The sequence below is a fragment of the Ovis canadensis genome, chromosome 4 (assembly GCF_042477335.2).
Source record: "Ovis canadensis isolate MfBH-ARS-UI-01 breed Bighorn chromosome 4, ARS-UI_OviCan_v2, whole genome shotgun sequence".
Taxonomy (NCBI): domain Eukaryota; kingdom Metazoa; phylum Chordata; class Mammalia; order Artiodactyla; family Bovidae; genus Ovis; species Ovis canadensis.
The window spans coordinates 102,031,838-102,046,234 of NC_091248.1; the positions used below are offsets into that span (position 1 = coordinate 102,031,838).

General features: G+C 40.4%; 1 protein-coding gene across 6 annotated transcripts in view; it reads right to left on the minus strand.

Moving 5' to 3' along the window:
- The window catches only part of CADPS2 (calcium dependent secretion activator 2), a 567,905-nt gene that overhangs the window by 362,843 nt on the left and 190,665 nt on the right, over positions 1 to 14,397 (minus strand). For all 6 annotated transcript variants that reach the window (XM_069588282.1, XM_069588281.1, XM_069588283.1 and 3 more), the window contains exon 3: positions 2,061 to 2,393. In XM_069588282.1, coding sequence (XP_069444383.1) covers positions 2,061 to 2,393 — 333 coding nt within the window. The remainder of the gene's footprint in view (positions 1 to 2,060; positions 2,394 to 14,397) is intronic.

A 14,397-nucleotide genomic window follows, 5' to 3' on the forward strand; every position in this document is an offset into this window, starting at 1 on the left:
CTGTCAAACAGAGTGAAGTGAGGTTAGAAAAAAAAATTGTATAATATCGCTTGTATGTGGAATCTAGGAAAATGGTACACATGAAGTTACTTGCAAAACAGAAGGAAGATTCACAGATACAGAAAACAAATTTATGGATACCAAAGAGGGAAGTCGGGGGGCTGGGATGAACTGGGAGATTGGGACTGACACACGTGCACGACTATGCATAAAATGTGCAACCAGTGAGAACCTACCGTATAGCACAGGGAACTCTAGTCAATGCTCTGTGACTTAAAGGGGAAGGAAATTTAAAAAGAGGGGATATGTACGCATATGACTGCTTCACTCTGCTATACAGCAGAAACTAACACAACACTGTAAAGCAACTATACTCCAATAAAAATTTTTTAAAAAGAAAGCTGAAGAAGCCATATGAGTTGGAGACAAAGCAGATTTTGGAAAAAAGATTATCAAGGACAAAACTGGAGTTTATATGAAGAGGTTAATTTCACAAAAAGACATAAAATGCTAAATGTGTATGAACTTAAAAAGCATCAAGATACAGGAGGTTAAATACCAACAGAACTGAAGGTAAAAAAATACATGTGTTATTACAGATGGAGATTTAAACTAGAAGTATGTTCCAGACCTTAGAGGACAGAAACCAGGGGGTCAAAAGTCAAAACCCTTGCTGTAGAAGTCATCTGCAGAAGTAAGCAAAAGATTCAATTTAACACATCTTGAATTTAATTTAAACTCACAGGTCCACAGGAATTTATGTGATGACCCTGTAAAATTCAGGATAAATTCTAAAGCATTTGTAATCATGGATTTTAGAGGCCTATCTGCTCTATTAAGACTTCAGTACATAGAGAACAAGTAGTTTATTTGGTTTAGCTTGGCTTCCCCAACACCTAGCAAAGTTTTTGACTTGACTAGTTGGTAAACATCTACTGAATGTCTAAAGCTGACTCTTACTAATAAATTATGTTCATCAATATTTAACTATACAAGTGAGTTACTGTTTCATTAAAAATACAAAGTCCCAGTAGTGCTTCTTTTACAATGGAAGATTTTAGCTTCATAGGCATCCTCCAGTATTATCAAAACCACCACCTGGTTTAATAACACAGTGAAAACAATTATAGTGAATGCATGAATTGTTCACAGAGTTAAGGTTCCACATTGCATGTCTATTAATTAATTCTGCTAATTTATTCGCTAGAAATGAGTCACAAATTAGTAATGCAAAGTAAATGACACATATAGAATACAGAAATTGAGAAGCAGATTTGCAAAAAGATTGAAAATTAATGTAAACATATGTACATTATAGAAGTATCGTTCTTAATGAACATACAAATTTTAAAATGCCAGAATTTTGTCAACTTACATTGTTTATTAGGGCACAGTTCAATCATTTATACCACTAAAATAAGCAAACAAAATACAACTCTGGAAGGCATACATTTAGACAAATTATAGGCTCCAAAGGTGAAATACATGGAACAAACCGGACATTTTACTCAATTTTTGATATGCATGATTAAAATAACAACTGAGGAGGAAATATATTATTTACTCTGTCACTGCTAAATTATGAAATTTAGCAACCTTCTTCAATTCATTCTATCTGACTGGGTTAAGGAAGAAAAATTTTGAAATTTCAGTCACTGTCATAAAACTCTGAAGAGTATCATATCTGTATGAAAAACTATTTTGCAGTGAGGAATACCTATTTATTATAAATTGCCAAGCTTCTTCAGATAACAAATGATTTTCACTTTACTATTCAGGGCATGCCCCATATATACCCAATAGGTACAAATCTGATGGTCTAAGATAGGGCACATGTGAACAATTACTTGTTGAATAAAATGCACAGATATTCTTCTTCTATCAAATAATTCTTTAAAGCTTCTTCCAAATGTCATTATCTGACTTATTAAAATTCAGTTTCACTCAAATTTTCAAACAAAGTGATGAGAGAACGTAAAGTACCTCTTTACAGGCTTGCAAACACTGGGTATTCATTTTCTGAGTCAGACAGCAGAAGAGGAAATAGCATAATCACTTACCTGACATGCATTATAAAGAAGCTGGTGTTCTAGTTTCTTAATCCCCAGAATCTGCTGAAACATTTCATAGAGCTGTTCCTTGCTCAGAATAAGTTCAGACACAGCGCTCAGGGCCATTCTGTTAGGTGGTTTACACAAGTCCTCTTCACCCCTGTAAATGGCATCATACTTGGCTATCCAGGAACTCAGCACTGTCTCTTTGCTCAAGCCGTCAATTTCCGGCAAACTCCGCACCCGTTTTTCTATATTTTTCTTAAACACCTCTCTGAAGTCATTGGCAGAACATCCTCCACTCTGAACCATTCTGGCCACTCGATCACTCTTCAGAAAAACCTGAAAACAAAACAAAAAATAAATTAAAAACCCACTTACAATTAGGTAGGGCCACTAATGCCAACTGCTTTTAGCAATCCAAGAGTTATGAGACCAGACATTCTTCAGTGGTTCAGATGTTTTGTAAAACACGTTAACTAGTGACAAAATGGAAGCTCCACATCATCTCTCTTAAAATGCTGAAATATTTAGGAGAAAAAACAATGAGTTTTGAGAACCTCCTAAGATGATCCGTCCTTGACCTATAGACTCGCCACATGAAGGTCATGTGGAGACCTGAAGGTCATGTGGGGGGATCTCTGCAACTGATACCCTCAAGAGCTGATTGAGAAGGTAATTGAGAGATGACCCAGCTTCTCCATCTGTACTTGGGAGTTCTGAGTAGTTCTTCAGTAAGGAGAAGGTTTGAGAAACTGAAAGCTAACAGTGTGGTAAGTCTAGGTTCTAAGTCAATATCCTCCAGGTACAATCATTAATCACAACTCCTGTACAGATGGGGGTGGGGTACACCTGCTCCTATCCATGACTTTCCCAGCTCCCCAACTTCTCACACACTTCTCACAGCTGCGAAGAATCCATGATGGAAAAGCAAAATCTAAGAAACTTCTAGCTGTCCACGAATGCCAGCTAAGAAATAAAATACAACGACAACTAGGGAGAGAGACACTTGTGAAATGTGTAGAAAGAGATGGGTGACAAGTAGTAAGGTCATCCTGTGTGGGAGACATCAGACTTGGCCTCAGATCTCTCCTTTCTTCTAAGTCAAAGACCCAGTTATCAACAAACATCAGTCAGGATTCGCAAAACATTGATTCTGTTATTAATATTTCTATGAATCCTCTATAGGTCACATGAGACTGACTTTATTCCTGTTTTCTTCCTATAATAACAAAATATTCTTCCAAAGAGTCTGCAGGACTATTTAACATAGCCCCCATGAGTTCCATCTGTTGTTAAGACTTCTGGAACACAAGTTAATATCAATCATTTTCCTAAGCACTGACTCAGGATACTGCTGCTGCTAAGTCGCTTCAGTCGTGTCCAACTCTGTGCCACCCCAAGACGGCAGCCCAACAGGCCCTGCCGTCCCTGGGATTCTCCAGGCTAGAACACTGGAGTGGGTTGCCATTGCCTTCTCCAATGCATGAAAGTGAAAAGTGAAAGTGAAGTCGCTCAGTCACGTCTGACTCTTTGCAACCCCATGGACTGCAGCCTACCAGGCTCCTCTGACCATGGGAGTTTCCAGGCAAGAGCACTGGAGTGGGGTGCCATTGAGGTGCTCCTAAATCAAGACCCCACTCCCTGTTCTCTGCTGCTACCATGTCTGTCTGCGTGCAGGCCAGCAGCACACACGGTCCATGCAAAGCAGCCCCAATGACTGCCATGAGTTACCATATCCTAAACCTTGTCCCCACTTGATTTCTCCCTTTTTCAGACCATTCGTACAAAATGCTGTTTTCCTATCTTTGCTCATTGGCCAGGGAGGATTCCTGACTTGAATATTTTGGTTGACTAACTTACTAACTTACGGCAGAAAGTGAAGAGGAACTAAAGAGCCTCTTGGTAAGGGTGAAAGAGAAGAGTGAAAAAGCTGGCTTAAAACTCAATATTCAAAACACTAAGATTATGGTATCCGGTCCCATTGCTTCATGGCAAATAGATGGGGAAAAAGTGGAAACAATGACAGGCTTTATTTTCCTGGGCTCCAAAATCACTGCAGACAGTGACCGCAGCCATGAAATTAAAAGAAGCCTGCTCCTTGGAAGTAAAGCTATGACAAAACTAGACAGCCTATTTAAAAGCAGAGACATTACTTTGCCAGCAAAGATCTGTCTAGTCAAAGCTATGGTTTTTCCAGTAGTCATGTACGGATGTGAGAGTTAGACCATAAAGAAGGCTGAGTGCCAAAGAACTGATGCTTTTGAACTGTGGTGTTGGAGAAGACTCTTGAGAGTCCCTTGGACTTCAAGGAGATCAAACCAGTGAGTCCGAAAGGAAAACAATCCTAAGTATTCCTTGGAAGGTCTGATGCTGAAGCTGAAACTCTAATACTTTGGCCACCTGATGTGAAGAGCTGATTCTTTAGAAAAGACCCTGATGCTGGGGAAGATTGAAGGCAGGAGGAGAAGCAGACAACAGAGGACAAGATGGTTGGATGGAATCACTGACTCAATGGACATCAGTTTGAGCAAACTCTGGGAGATGATGAAGGACAGAGAAGCCTGGCATGCTGCAGTCCATGGAGTTGCAAGAGTCGGACATGACTGAGCAACTGAACAACAGCTTATAAGGGTTGTGAATTTTATAGCAGGCAAACATATGACACATATACACAATGTTTCCTCTTTTTTTTTTTAACCAGCTGTGGCTCAATTACGGTTAAATCTTAAGGTACACGTATAAGAAGAGTGCATTTATTTAGATCAAGGAAAATAAAATTAAGATACTTAATATAGTATATTTTACCTAAAAATGCCTTTAACTATTATCCATCTAAATACACCAGGGTGTCTCCACCTCTTTTCTCCTGCTTTCCAGTCTGGCCTTCGATGGCCCCGCCTCTGGCAGCTGGCACAATTTTAGAGGGTGCTGGAGGGACACTGGAGGATGAGGGCTCTAGTTCTAGGTTCTTTTTGTCTACCTACAGGCACATGATACCATCCCTGGGGCAGCTTCTCTGCAGACCCCAAGGCTGGCTTAGAGAGGCACCCGTCCCCCTGGCAGGTTCCTGGGCAGTTGTGCGGTGTAGCACTGCAGAAGGCAGACTCCCGCGGGTCCCACTGGCACAATACGGCAGTGACTGACTGTGAAGGACACACCACGTCTCCTCCAGGGAGATGTGGCCCCAGCCTTTGGGATGAAGGGAATGGGACCCTCCTCCAGATCTGTTGCTTCCTTGGGGGCTCTGCTCCCTGTGTCTGCTACTCCGATATTCTTGCATTTTCTTTACCCACTGTAGCAAATCTCTCACTGTTTATAATACCTTTTCCTGTTCAGTTATTGTGTGGTTTCTATCTCCAGATTGCACCATGATACAGAAATACTGAAATGTTACAAGGAAGACTACTTCTAAGGGGAAGATATTTGAAATTGAAACAATTTTTGAAAATGCAGTAATCATATAAAGCTGGGATGGCAAGATATTTTTTAAGTACAACATAAATGCCTTATGACTGGCTTCAGAAAAACATTTAATTACTTTGATATCTAATGCTTTTAGCTGGCAGGGGTTTCAGTTTTTTTTTTTTTTTTTCCCAATCTCTTCTGCTTAACAGTTAGTACTAAATTCTACCAAGTCACCAAACAGTGTTTCTGAAGCAAGGACACTGATGAACTTAGGTTTATAAAGTCTTAATTTCCCCTATAAAACGATACCTACATTCATACTGACTCAGTACAAATTCATGTTACTGAATCAACATTTCCTAAGGGGTAGCAATGTGTCAGGCATTTTGCTAAGAGTTGGGGACACAAAGTGAACCAAAGACCTTGCTCTCAAACAGCTCATACCCCCTGAGAGAGAGAGGACACACAGAAACCTAGAGGACTAAAGCTATGCAAAGGGAGGGAAGGAGAAGGAGGTTATCAACTCTGTTATCTGGGGGGTAAGGGTGGGGAGGAGGGAAAAACAGGACAGAGACAAAGGGTCTATGATCGGAATGACCTGCGGGTTGCGTAAGGAGAAAAGGGAGAAGAAAATACATTTCAGAAAAGTCAAAGATAACAAGCAAAGACGTATAAAATCGCATGACCTTTTGAGGGAAATATACAAATTTCTATACTTCAGGAACATTAAATATAAGGGTAAAGGGAGCAATAGTTGTGCCAATCAGACCAACAGAGACCAGATGACTGAATGAAGTTTGTGCCAAGCCAGGAATCTGAGCTCTGCCGGAGGGTCAGGATGATGGTGGGTAACCTCGTTGCTCAAACACTGAGAAGCACAGTTTAGACAAACAACTGGTGGTGACAATCAGCCAGAACAGGGATCGGGATCAGCTACCAGAGAGCACGGGAGACCAAGCAAAAAGCACTAAGGCCTTGATCTAGGGCAAGCATCATGGGCTAGAGAGAGAGGCAGAAGGGAGATAATTAACACATCGTGATGAGTTCTAGGACGTGTAAAGGCATGGAAAACACGATTCAGTTTTTACTGGGGTGTCTGGATTCCACTAGCCACAGATAATTAAAGAATACAGACAGAACAACATGCGGAGGGCAGGGGTTGCAGATGGTGGTGGGTAGATGGGGAGGGCATGGTCATTGATTATTAGTTTAGTTTTGATAATGGCCAGCTTTGAAAACCAAATAAAACAGTACCAGAGTATGGAACAAAACTCTCTGAAATACCTACCTTTACTAAGTGGGCAGAAGAATGGGATCCAGGGGAAGGTGGGTAGTGTCACAGAAAAAGATGGCAAAAAAACATGACACGTTAGCAGGCAGGAGAGAGAGAATCAAGTACCACAGACACTGGCAGGGATTTGTCTCTACCACCGTCAAGGGCCCTGTGGCAGAGAAGATAGGTAAAGGGTAGGCAGTGATCTGCAGCAGGAGACCACACCTTGTCACCAAGTTAAGACAGCAAATATAAACTGTCCTTCTAGAAAATGTGGGTGAAAAGGAAAATGAGGGGGAGGGAAAAAGCTGAAACTGGGAGATGACATGTAGGCAGTGAGGGAGACCAATCAGGAAACAAGGGCGGTGTGAGGTCTGGACGACAGAGATCCGTGAAGTACGTCGCTTTTGAGACTAGTATATGGAAGCCTGCCACGCGCTCTCCCATCCTTGCCCAGGGTGGTTGGGGGTGGATGCAAGATGCTCTGAGGCAAGGAACTGAGGTTCTCTGTCTAATAGTCCTCTGCAGGCAGCCCAGAACCAAGGGAGTGGGCTGGAAAACAAATTCTTTAGCCCAGTTGAGCCACAGGATAAGTGTGGTCTCAGTGGACAGCTCGATGGCAACTTCACGAGAGACTCATGAGCTCTCCTTACACATCCCACTGACACCCTTAATTTAACAAACTTTGAATGGGATTCCTGACTCTTCCCATTATTTGCTCACCCTTCTGCCCGTCTGCTTCAGTGAGTAGCAATACTTCCCCCTCCCTCTGGAGAGACCTGGAAACTCTTAACTCCACCATCTCCTCCATGTTTATTTCCCAAAATACACCTTCTCACTGAACCCTGCTGACCCTACCCACCCCCAAATCCCTCCTCACCTCTTCATGCCCCTCACTGAGACTAAGAGTAGCTGCCTCTTAATTGGCCTTCCTTCCTGCCTTGGAAATTTTCCTGACAGCCCCTCTACTCTGATCTTCCCCAAGTTGTGCTCTACACTGATATTAAAAAAAAAAAAAAGTTATTTTTAGTCTGATCCTTTAAATTCTTCTCTAGCTTAAAAATTCTTCTCTGACTTTCCACCAAAAGTCATCAGCAAGGCCTTTGAGGTCCTACACTTCAGCTGGTCCCAAACTACCTGCCACCCTGGCTTCACTGCAAATGGCCCTGCCACTCAGTGTCCATCCCCTGCCTCCACCATCTTTCCTCCAAACTCTTCACATTGCTCATCTCACAACCCCCAAGTTACCTCGAACAGCTCTCCAGATCCCCACTAACGCCTTGAATCATCCACAACCTATGTTGTTTGCATGCAATCCTAGCACCCTTTCTTCTTCCTTCAAAGTCACTTTGTAACTGTAATATTTAATTGTCAATTCTATTACATTTTACTCACATAAGGCTAAGTTCCATGAAACCAAATACAGTTTCACTCACCAGTGTATTTGTGGCACTTAATACTGGGTTGGCCAAAAAGTTAATTCAGGGTTTTCCCATAAAATCTTACTTTTTGGCCAACCTACGACCAAGGTAAGCACTTAGAGAGTATCCACTGAATGAGAGAATGAGAGGGGAATACACAGTTTGGATGGTTAAACTAATAATTCAATATTTCCCCTCCAGGCAACTGTATAATTTAAATAATTAACCAGTATGGTTTACTGAGTTTCAGTTATGTTTACAGAAGAAAGAAATATAGGAAATGGACCCTGTTCCTACGATGGGAGAAGGAAAGACATCTCAGGGAAAGAGGTACAATAAGTGATGTCACAGAGAAACCAGTTCAGTGAGAAAAATAAGATGTATGCTGTCTAAAAACCATACTATTGTCTAATTCTCAACCTGTGCTGTTTTTGCAGAAATTATAGTTTAAAAATTTTCAGATGTTGTAAGTTAAGAAACTGTAACAATGATAGATTTAGTCTCATTAGGTTGCAACTATCTTGATTCCTGTGTCCTTTCATAATAACACTTATCAAGTTAAAGGCAGCTAAAGTGTAACCCCATGTGAAGGCTAGTCCCAGATGCTCGTCTCTGTGTCTAGGGTGCCTTCCTCTCTAATGAAATTCTGTCTGAAGAACATGTACCTGGGGGCTATCCTGGCACAGAAATGGCTTCAGGAATTTAGTTTACCAACACACCCATTGATAAACAGGTTTTGTCTTCCCAGAGCTCTTCGTATATTATCTCCTTTCATCCTCATCATCCCTGTGCCTTATTTCATCATCAGTCTCTTTGACAGATCAAGTGGGAAGGGAGAGAAGTGACTGGCCGAAAATCACAAAGTTACTGGGAGAATAGAGACTGAATCCCCACCTTTGGAATTTAAAAGTAACATCCCTTTGCTTTTTCTTCTTTCCCACTCTTCCATCCCACTGTACCCCTCCTCCTCCTACCAAGGGTTCACCCCGAGAGCCATATAGTATGCTGGGTGCTGGCCAACACTTATGGAATTACCAACCACTGACCTCCTTCTGAAAAAGCCACTGAACACACCAATTCAGCATGGCGGGGTGGGGGTGGAGGTGTGATGGTCCTCACATCGGAAAGCTAACATAGTATGCATGCTACCTTTCTCCACATCTTAGGGATTTTTAACTTGTACATGGGTCCTCCGAGTACCACCAACTGCCACTCTTTCCATTCACCTGCTAAGTTTATAGACCACAGAAGTTACTATCTTCAAGTCATGGTGAACCAACAACAAAATTGAAATGTGGTGACTGCAACAAGCAGCTATATCTGCAAAGGCTAAGTCTGCTCAGCTGTCCAAATAAAACTTCAAATATACTTCTTTTTTTTTTTTACAAAAGTACTTATTGTTTACATATTGCTTTTGATCTGAAACATGCATTGCTTCTTGATTCAAAAGGATTGTATAATGATGAGAAAAACATTATCTGCTTGCCAAATCATTGTGGCTATCTATGAGATGATTCCTGGGAAGGCTGCCAACATGTTTTCAGCCAGGAAAACACTGAGAAAGAACAAGAGCCCCACTTATAACAGATGCCTTTTTCTCCTTAATAATGACAAAGAAAACACTGTCTAATAATTTCAATAACCTATGTGGCCTGTGGATAAACCCTTTCTTAAACTATTTTTCAGGTGTTATCAAATCCATGATCAATTTTTTTGATAACAGGGATGAATTTAATTTTACTAGATACCAAATAATTCCCAGTTTTCCAGCATTAATATCATTATTTCTTATCAGGTCACTTCTCATGTCTAAAGCTAGTTGACAGATTATTCCCTGTTGGCACTATATAATTTCAGGCATACCATCCATCCAAGTCTCCCTCAACCTATCTTTCCAGCATTCTCTTCCACTGCTCCCAAGAACATACTTTCTGTTCCAATAAAGAAAAATACTTAACCTCCAACAGTCTCCACCCCAACAGCACAACCATTTGTTTCATAAATATTTAACAAAACATACTCCACGCTGGGCAATGTGCTCAGTGCTGGGGATTTACTGGTGAGCAAAATGGTATAGGTTTGCTGCCTTCACAGAACTTATAGTGGAAGAAGCAAGCTACAGAAACTAAAATGACTGCGGGATGATGAATGTTACTGAGAACTGAGCATTTCTGGCACGATGAGAGTTTGTAGCAAGGCTGTGAATCTATCGGAGGAAGTCACAGAGCTTCCCTGAGGAGGTGAATGACGGATGAAGACCAAGAAGAATCAGCTGAGATACGAGGGGAGACCAAGGGACAGTGGGGTGAGTGGGACCCAGCTGGCCTCAGTGGGCTTTGGTGAAGGGAATGAACCTACAGTGGTGAGAGAGAAGGGACTGGCTTTGTAAGTCCTCGAAAGGTGTCTAGTCTTTATCCCCAGAGTATGGAACGCCATCCAAACGCTCAAGTCAGGGAGTTACATGAGAAAGACTGCATTTGAAAACAGCTGAAATTTATGCTAGGGTCTTTATTTATATTAACCTTGGAACATAAAGTAGGTGGTGGTATCTATTTTAAAGGTAAGAAACTAAAGCACAGAGAGGTAAAGACACTTGTCTGAGGTCACACAGCCGAACTGTAGAGGAGGGAAAATTTAAGCCTAGACCATGCAATCAAATATGATGATTTATCAACTTATGGCTCATTAAACTGAAGGGGAGAAAGTAAGGAGCAGACAGAATGAAGAGAATCAGGCAGAATATACTCCTGTCATTCTTTCCTCCTCTGTGATGCTGTCCAGTTTACGCCACTTGTTCATTCTGGGCCTTCTTGCTGCTGCTGCTGCTGCTGCTAAGTCGCTTCAGTTGTGTCCGATTCTGTATGACCCCATAGACGGCAGCCCACCAAGCTCCCCCATCCCTGGGATTCTCCAGGCAAGAACACTGGAGTGGGTTGTCATTTCCTTCTGCAATGCATCCAAGTGAAAAGTGAAAGTGAAGTCGCTCAGTCCTGTCTGATTCTTCACGACCTCATGGACTACAGCCTACCAGGCTCCTCCATCCATGGGATTTTCCAGGCAAGAGTACTGGAGTGGCTGGGCCTTCTTAGCACTGTCCATTCTCTCTGAAGGTAAGAAACATACCTGTCCTCCAGTGAGCAAATTCCGTACAGCATCATTATATCTCTCTCCTGCTTAGACTATGAACTTCTTAAGAACTGCACCTTTAAAAATCCTCTGTACAGTGTGGTATCATTTGATAGGCAAATTTTGAAGAAAATAATGAGGTCCCCATAGTCCTAATGGATTGTGGAAAGTTATTAAATCCAAATGGGGGTGTTTTGATCAGTGTGGGATGAAGTTTTCACTGATTCAATGTAAAGAAATGAACACTGAAAGTAATTTTAATAAAGCTAAATTTATTCCATATATTATTTGTAGAAATCATTTGTAGATTCAAGTCACTTCTCTGTAATACAATGTTGTTAACAGTAGATGGTGGGTTAGTTTTGTTTGTTTTGTAGTGGTTCTTGACCTTTCTTGGCAAAAAATATTCGACTTTGCTGGTTTTCCCTTTCTTCCTTTCTGATCCATGAATTTTCAAGGTTTAGAAATCACTCCTTTAACCAATCCCATTCCCTTCAAAGATGTTAAGAAATTGTAAATTAAAACTGACAGCAAACTTGAAAAAAAATATATATATATATAGGTAAGTGATATGCCTAGACCTTTATAAACTGGGAAGCAGATGCTCTCAAAAGATCCTGCCTTATAACTTATCTAAATTCCTTATATCAACTCTCTAAAGCCCTTAAAGCAGATCTAAACCCCTTAAACTACCAAAGGCTTCTCACTTTGTCTGAAGTAGGAATTGAGATGACTTTACATTCAGATGTACTTAAATGTGATTTGAAAAGTATAAAAAAACTTTTTTTGGGGAAAAATATGCATGCTATTCCCATCATTAATATTACAAATTTTAATAAATCTTTTTTCTTCTAATATCAGCTAATAGCAGATCCTTTAGTATTCCTTTATAGGTATTTTCTAGCTCAATGATTAGTTTAAATCTCCCTAAGCTGATGAAGAAAATCTCCTTAACCCTGTAAGTACAGAGCAGGAAACGAAGTCTACCAAGTCACTCAATCCAAGCACAAATAAAAACAGAGAAGCATGATGACTGACTACTAGCTGGGCTTCTGATCTGTACAGACTGAAAGTCTTAAGGGCAAAAAACGTCAATTTCTATATGTATATATATACAGTGAAAGGAAGGCATCACCCTCCCACTTTCCAACCCATTCCCTCACTCTTCCCCTGTTTCATTCAACGTTTCATAGTATTACAGAAAATTAAAGAAAACTTTGAAAGCTCCTTAAAGAAGGTTGAGCACTGAAGACTGACACTTTTGAATTGTAGTGCTAGAGAAAACTCTTGAGAGTCCCTTGGACAACAAGGAGATCCAGTCACTCAATCCTAAAAGAAATCAGTCCTGAATATTCATTGGAAGGACTAATTCTGAAGCTGAAGCTCCAATACTTTGTCTACCTCATGCAAAGAACTGACTCATTGGAAAAGACCCTGATGTTGGCAAAGATTGAAGGCAGGAGGAGAAGGGGATGACAGAAGAAGAGATGGTTAGATGGTATCACCGACTCGACGGACATGAGTCTGAGCAAACTCCAGGAGATAGTGAAAGACAGGGAAGCCTGGAGTGCTGCAGTCCCTGGGGTTACAAAGGGTTGGACATGACTGAGTGACTCAACAACAGCAGCAAGTTCACAGGTTGAGCTGCTTTATTCTGCCTATATTATGGAGAGGTTTCCTTGTTTGGGGATTTTTCCCCCCCTTATTATAATGATATAGAGAATAAATTTTTTAAAAATTTTAATTTTTTAAATATATTTTTAAAATAATACAGTAAGACTGTATTACTTTATAGTCTTAGTATCTAATATTCAGTAAATCCCTAAAATCATTTATTTTCATTGTATGGAAGGAAATGTGGTTTCCAGGTTTACAATACTCCAATTTTGTGTAGTGCTCCTTATCTCATCCTCATGTCTGCTGCACTGCTCTTGGCCGTGAAAGAATGCACCGAAACCCAGAAGGAAATCAGACCTGAGTGTCCAAGGTATGGCACAAGCTGAGAGACTGAGCCGTATTGGGTCAGTTTCCTCGCTGGTGGAATAGGAATAAATATCACTTTTTCTCACACAGTTTTTTGAGTATTACATGAAATAATACAGTAAAATATGCTCTTAATCAGTTATGCAAACTGTGAATCTGTGGACCTATGCCAGCACCCGAATCGTCATTACCTGTCCCTCAAGAAGTAGAGAGTATGTGTTTAGAAACTTGCAGTGATGAGACATTGCCCTGACATTCCTGTACCCTATTTTACACCAACATCATGTTACGAAAATGTGCAAACATAAGGAGAAACTGAAGAAAGTCTGTAGCAGTTTGAAAATCACTGATTTAACCAATCCTATTATCAAATGTGAAGAAACCATAAGTTAAAATCAACAGCAAACAATCTCTTTTGTTCTGAAATCTACTTCCTGCCCTGTTTTCACAAATAACATTTTTAAAATTAATTTATTTTTTATTGAAGGATAACTGCTTTACAGAATTTGCTGTTTTCTGTCAAACCTCAACAAGAATCAGTTTTTCTTTCACATAACTATCTGTCTTCTCCATTGACTTAAATTATTTTCATTATATATTTCAGGGTTAGTGAAATACATGATCTTGTGTTTTAACAAAATAATCCACAATGGATTGAAAACAATATGAGCCCTTTGCTGCAGATAAATCATCAAGAAAGTTTTCTGAGAAGATGTTGACGCAGAAATTGGGAGAAGATATTTCTAAGAATCAAATTATATTTTCCACAAGACTATCAGTGCACTGGAGAATAAGCTACTGCCCTTTCAAACGGCAGCTAAGAAAACATGAATCCTGAGGACTGCAAGTCATTTACTCTTGATGAGTCAAGAGCCTACAAGCAAACGAAGTTCCAAACTAAGAAAGAATTTCTGGAAAGTAAATCAATCTTGAAAGCAAACATTCTTTAAGTCAAAGAAAAATGAACCCCACACCGTTTGCACAACATCTCCCTGGCAAGTAACGACTCTTAATAAAAACGTGTTGGATGAGTTCCGCAGTCTGTACTGTGTAATTATTTGTTTTTCCACCAGATGGCAACTATGGGTGGAATAATGATATTTTTTAATCTCAGAATGTGATTTTCAGGATTGCG